The sequence below is a fragment of the Cyprinodon tularosa genome, unplaced genomic scaffold (genome assembly GCF_016077235.1).
Source record: "Cyprinodon tularosa strain WSP-4 unplaced genomic scaffold, ASM1607723v1 ctg103, whole genome shotgun sequence".
NCBI lineage: Eukaryota > Metazoa > Chordata > Actinopteri > Cyprinodontiformes > Cyprinodontidae > Cyprinodon > Cyprinodon tularosa.
Window position 1 is genome coordinate 575,763 of NW_024037816.1, and position 6,000 is coordinate 581,762.

At 37.8% G+C, this 6,000-nt stretch overlaps 1 protein-coding gene across 1 annotated transcript; it reads left to right on the forward strand.

The window, feature by feature from the left end:
• Positions 1-36: 36 nt before the first annotated feature.
• cry5 (cryptochrome circadian regulator 5) lies at positions 37-3,238 on the forward strand. Its single transcript, XM_038280826.1, has 11 exons — positions 37-188; positions 495-716; positions 801-995; positions 1,101-1,219; positions 1,329-1,483; positions 1,804-1,944; positions 2,047-2,214; positions 2,305-2,445; positions 2,624-2,775; positions 2,853-3,073; positions 3,170-3,238. Exons 2-11 carry the CDS (start codon positions 505-507, stop codon positions 3,229-3,231), a joined length of 1,566 nt encoding a protein of 521 aa, XP_038136754.1. The 5' UTR covers positions 37-188; positions 495-504; the 3' UTR covers positions 3,232-3,238.
• Positions 3,239-6,000: the final 2,762 nt, after the last annotated feature.

Sequence of the window (6,000 nt, forward strand, 5' to 3'; positions counted from 1 at the left end):
GAGGTAGGATCAGCGAAGTGCCACGGAGCGGACGTATTTTCCATTTCCTGTTTTCTTCTGATTGGCCAATTTCACTCTATACGTAGCAGTTACCCGTTTTGTAACACGTCCAACGTGCAGGTTACAAAACGGAGATTTGTTCATTACACAAAGCTGCATCATATCGGTGGATATAGACAGTGGTGCAGGTAAGTTAAGTAAAACTCTATGTTGGATGTATATTTATTTAACTTGTATTTTCCTTTGAAACGTCGATGGGAATAAACTGGTGCGTCCTGTCTTTGTGCATCCTTAGTTGCAAGATGCTTTTTATAAGGTGCATCTGATTCAGTGAGTTATGATAGAAAAAACATGAATTTAAAGGCTTTTCTACAATGCATTATAGATTTATCAGCAAATGTTTGATGAACTGAATGTTTTACTGAACAACTTTGTTTTTATGGTGAGATTTTAACAGATTTGTTTCTCTCCTTTTTGAAATAATGCATTTACAGGCTACCAGCAATGGCTCACGTGTGCATCCATTGGTTCCGTAAGGGACTCAGGTTACATGACAACCCAGCACTTATTGCTGCCCTGAAAGACTGTAAGGAGCTGTATCCTGTGTTTATCATGGACCCAAATCTTCACAGCAGTGAGGTGGGCATCAGCCGCTGGAGGTTTCTCATTGGAGCACTCAAAGACCTGGACTCCAGCCTGAGGAAGCTCAACTCCAGGTAGAAACATGGACACAACTTAAAAAATTATCTAAAACTGGTATTTTCTACAGTAGTTAACTTACTGTGGTTGGATTTGTTAAGACTGTTTGTTCTGAGGGGGAAACCAGAGGAAGTGTTCCCAAAGTTGTTCAGCAAGTGGAAGGTAACAAAGCTGACATATGAGTATGACACAGAGCCGTACAGTCTGAGCCGTGATGAGAAAGTGACCAGTCTGGCTAAAGAAACGGGAATTGATGTCATCTACAAAATCTCTCATACTCTCTACAATATAGAGAGGTTAGTTTCATTCTAAATACCTCGAAATTGTTTTAATGAGCCGCTTTTCCTCTATTTTCCTGCATAATTATTTTATATCTTTTGTTGGTTGTTGTTTCTCTATAGGATAATTGAAGAAAATGATGGGAAACCTCCTCTTACATACAAACGCCTGCAAGCAATAGTTGCAAAACTTGGTCCACCCGAGAAACCAATCCCTGCTCCAACCTTGGATGATATGAAAGGTATGTTGCAAATGGATCCAGCCAAGTTTAGTTTAAACATTTTCTTACTGAATTAATATAATGTCCTGAGTGTCAAAGTCTGACGTCGTCTTTCTGTTATCTACTGAAGACGTTAAGACCCCATGCTCAGAGAAAGATGAGAAGAAATATGGGATTCCGACACTAGAGGAGTTTGGTCTGGACTCAACGTCTCTTGGAGAGGAGCTGTTTCCAGGAGGAGAACAGGAAGCTCTGAGGAGACTAGATGAACACATGAAAAAAACGGTACAGGTCTCCCACTTGATTAACACTGATACTGACCTGTATAACTGTGCATTGGAAGGGATGGATTCAATTCATCTGTAGGGTTAAAAAAGAGGCTCAGGATGCACGCTCACAAAACACTAAATCAATTAAAATGTATTCTAACAGAACAGGAAGATGTTAATCTTCTAAAAAATCTAAATAATTTCCTTTTGATAATATTTTGCAGATTTATTTATTTTTTTACTGAAAAAAAAGGCTTATTGTGGTTGTAACATGGCAAAAATGTATAATTGTTGTGCCATTGAGGGGTTATATGTGTTTTAATGTGTTTAATTCAGGGATGGGTGTGCAGCTTTGAAAAGCCGCAGACCTCTCCAAACTCCCTGAATCCCAGCACCACGGTCCTGAGTCCATACGTCACCTTCGGGTGTCTTTCAGCGAGAACATTCTGGTGGAGGCTCACTGAGGTGTATCGGGGGGTAAGTTTCACATCACTGCAGTCTAAATTAAAAAAAAATATTCCATTTGAAATAAAACTGTTCAATTAGTAAGTCTAACTCGTTGGTTTAACTTGCATGTAGAAAAAGCATTCAGATCCTCCAGTGTCTCTTCATGGTCAGCTTCTATGGAGAGAGTTTTTCTACACCTGCAGTCTGGGAATTCCTAATTTTAACAAGATGAAGGGCAACACGGTGTGCACACAAGTCGATTGGGACACAAACCAAGACTATCTAGCAGCATGGAGAGAGGTAGTTTGATTGAAAGCTGCTCATTTCTAACTAGAGATTATTTGTGCTTCTCTTCCCATTAACTTTTAATCATTTTCTTATTCTCTCAAGGCCAGGACTGGATTCCCCTTCATTGATGCAATTATGACTCAACTGAGGCAGGAGGGCTGGATTCACCACCTGGCCCGACATGCTGTTGCCTGTTTCCTGACAAGGGGAGACCTGTGGATCAGCTGGGAAGAAGGACAGAAGGTACGTATCTTAGCTTATATGTACAAACCTTTTTTTTTTTATCCATTGAAAAAAACTGGAAAAAAAGAAACAGCTTGTAAGCTGTAACATGGAAGCTTTCCATAATTTTGTCTCTCTGCAAGAGAGCTCCCATTTGCAGGACATTTGTTACTAATAAAACATGCTTCCTCTGCCTAAGGTTTTTGAGGAGCTCCTGCTGGATGGTGATTGGGCTCTGAATGCAGGAAACTGGCAGTGGCTGTCTGCAAGTGCCTTTTTTCACCAGTTTTTTAGAGTTTATTCCCCCATCGCTTTTGGTAAAAAGACGGATAAAAATGGAGATTACATTAAGTAAGATTTTTTTCCTCATTATACTTAAATAACAGGGAAATTTAAATTACTTAACTATTTACCTGATGTTTATACAGGAAGTATCTTCCCCTTCTGAAGAAGTTTCCACCTCAGTACATTTATGAGCCTTGGAAAGCTCCCCGCAGTGTCCAGCAAGCTGCAGGATGCATTGTGGGCAAAGACTACCCCCATCCCATTGTGCAGCACGAACAAGTCAGCAAGAAAAACGTTCAGAGGATGAAGGAGGCCTATGCTAGGAGGTCTACGGCTAGCAGTGAGTCACCTATCAAAAAACAAGGTAATGTAGTTCTGTAGTAATGTAGTTCTCATCCAGATTAGCTCACAGTTACGTTAACCCTGCTTACTGATAGTTACTTCTTGTTTTTAATCATAGGTGAGAAGAGAAAGAGTTTGTCAGTCGTTGACATGCTTCAGAAGAAAGCCAGAAAAGAGTAATGGGATACAAAAATCAGGTTTATGCTCAATGCATTCAGCGACATTTAGATGAAGTCGGATGTTAATGGATACTTTAATAAATACTCTTCTTTATTGTATACACTTTGGATATGTCCGAAGTTCTGTTGTTTCCCCCACTGTATGTACGGTTTAAAGGTAGGTGTTGGGTGAAAGAAATTACTTTAAATGCAATTTAAGTTTTATTGAGGGACAGCAAGAGAATTGAGAAATTGAACATAAAAATCCAAAGACATAATTTTATAAAATGCATTTTTACTGTACTTTTTTTTTTTTTTTTTTTACAATATTGAATATTGTTAAATTACTATCAGTGAGGAACAAGTTGAAGAACTGTATAAGTTTAAAAAAAAATTTTTTTTGCCTTTAGTGCTACAATAAATGCCTCATTGTTATATATTAAGATATTTGTCCATTTTAAATGAAGATGATACTAAAGGTTATTTGTTTTTGTCATCTTTGTTTTTCCAAGAGGAAAATGTTCCCATGTTCATTCTGGCTGGTGGGCCTTTCATGTTTTGTCCACTAGAGGTCACTGTAGTTCAGCTTGCAACTATTCATGACACAAACAAGATGACCATTAAAAATGACTTATTTTACTTTTTATGAATACGTTTTTGAAAAACATTGAAATTTTATAAATCAATTATTGATCAGTTAAACTCAGTTAATCTTTGTTCTATTTTACCTACTTTCTGATTTATTTATGCTTGGCAGAAAATAGCTTTTGGATTAAGAATAATGCCAAATATCCCTTTAATACATGATTACTGCGGCTCGGTTAGAATATCGAAGCACATTTGATATGTTTAGAGTTTGAGCTCGGCACAGGGCAGTGTGAGACCAGCGGGGCTACATAAAGGCAATGTGAGTGTGTCTATGTGTGTCACACAGCTGTTCATGGTGGTCAAGTCTTCTCCTGTTTCTCCTTCCTTGGACACGATACTGACGAATATCAAGAGGATGATGTCACAGCCTCAGCAGCGAGGCAGACGGCCGTACAAAGCTGAGCTCAGTTTCCACAGAGACCCGTCAAACATCAAAACAAGCTGCTGGTCAACAATGTATGCCCATGAAAGTGGGTTTGTTTTGTTTTTTGGGTTCACTTGGCAAATGACATCTTATATATCAAAACATCCTGTGCCATTTATGAAAACTGGCTGTCTGTATTACAATTTTGATGTATATATTTTTTTGGATCTTGCAAAAGTTGCTACCAAGTTCAGAAGGATTCCTAAATCTGTGATAAACATCCTATCTGTAGCTACACATACCTGCCCCTAGTTATTCTGGCCTGGTCTTCCTCCTCTGCATCTGTCAACACCTCACCACTCAAACCATCCAGGATCTTGGAACTGAAGATCCCACCTGAATTAGAACAGCTTGTTCCCATACAACTTAGGTTTCACATAACTTTATTATGTGAAATTTCTCTCGCGAATAATTACATGTATATTGGACATCAAAGAACTTCCTTGAATTTGATATTAACTTTATGAAGACTTAAGACAATTAAGCAGGTCCTGTTTTAGTTGAAACCAGAGGTTTATGTGGTCTGTAAAAAGATGTGCAATGAAAAAAACGTTTTGTTTAACCGATATTAACTCAAAGTTCATTTTTTTTTTTTTTTTTTTTTTTTACTTGTTTTAAGCAAGTGAGGGGGTTCCCAACATTGGCATTTCTTTTAAATACCAATATAAATTTCTTATTACCGTAATATTTTGTGAAATGATTTTTACTTTTTTTATTTTACTATTACGTGTGTATTACCTGATGAGCAAGAAGACTTTAAAAGAGTTATCTTCAAGGTCAGAGGTTTACATACATTTCCTGAGTGGTTGGTAGAATTGCTAGTGTTGTAGTCAAGACCAAACCATCTGAGACCAATGAGTGCAGAGACAAGGCCAAGACTATATAAGATCTTACCCTTGCCTCAGTCTCTGTACTCCTTGTTCTTAATTGGTGTGGTCTTGAATACAAGGGTCACATGCATTTTGATTACTCTTACTTCCGTTTTCATAATAGTTTGTTGGAATATGTACCCATTTTCTTGACAGAATCAATTTGACTGAGTTAGATTATTGGGCTGCATCATTGCACATGTTAGCCCTCTGCCTTTATGGGGGTGTTGTAACAGTAATCCAAAATCTCAGTTTTGAGTTTACGAAGTCCCTTTTTAAACACTGGATGATTTCTAGTGATGTCGCTTCTATATTTCAGCAGAATGCCCTCCTTGTAAAGTGGAAGGGGGCCAGGGTTCCCCTGCTGCTATTAAAGATTGACCTGATCAAAGGATGTTTAAAAATTTATTACTTTTCCCTTGTTTGCATTTATAAAATTGAATTAGTCATTTATGTTCCATTTGTAGGCTTTTCCTCTCTGAAACAACATCTTGACTAGGAATTAATGTTCGTTTTGAAATAAAGGAATGTACAGCAAGCGCTTAACCTGTTTACCTTGTCCTTTGTGAGACTAAAAAATTTTTTGCACCAGGAGCGATTAGCTCACATAAAAATGGTTCTATACAGTCACCACATCATTGAACTGGGCAGCATCTTCAGGTTAAGCTCCTGCTCCAGTAAACATCAGTCAGTTGTTTTCTGTTTGCTTTTTAATCTTTATATCTTCCTTTTTTCTTATCACTCGTCTGCTGGGAGTTGCATTACTCTTTTAGTTGCTTGTTTACTCTTTACACACTTGCAATATTGTACTTACAGCTGTGGGGTCTTGATTTAGGAAAAATATAAACCA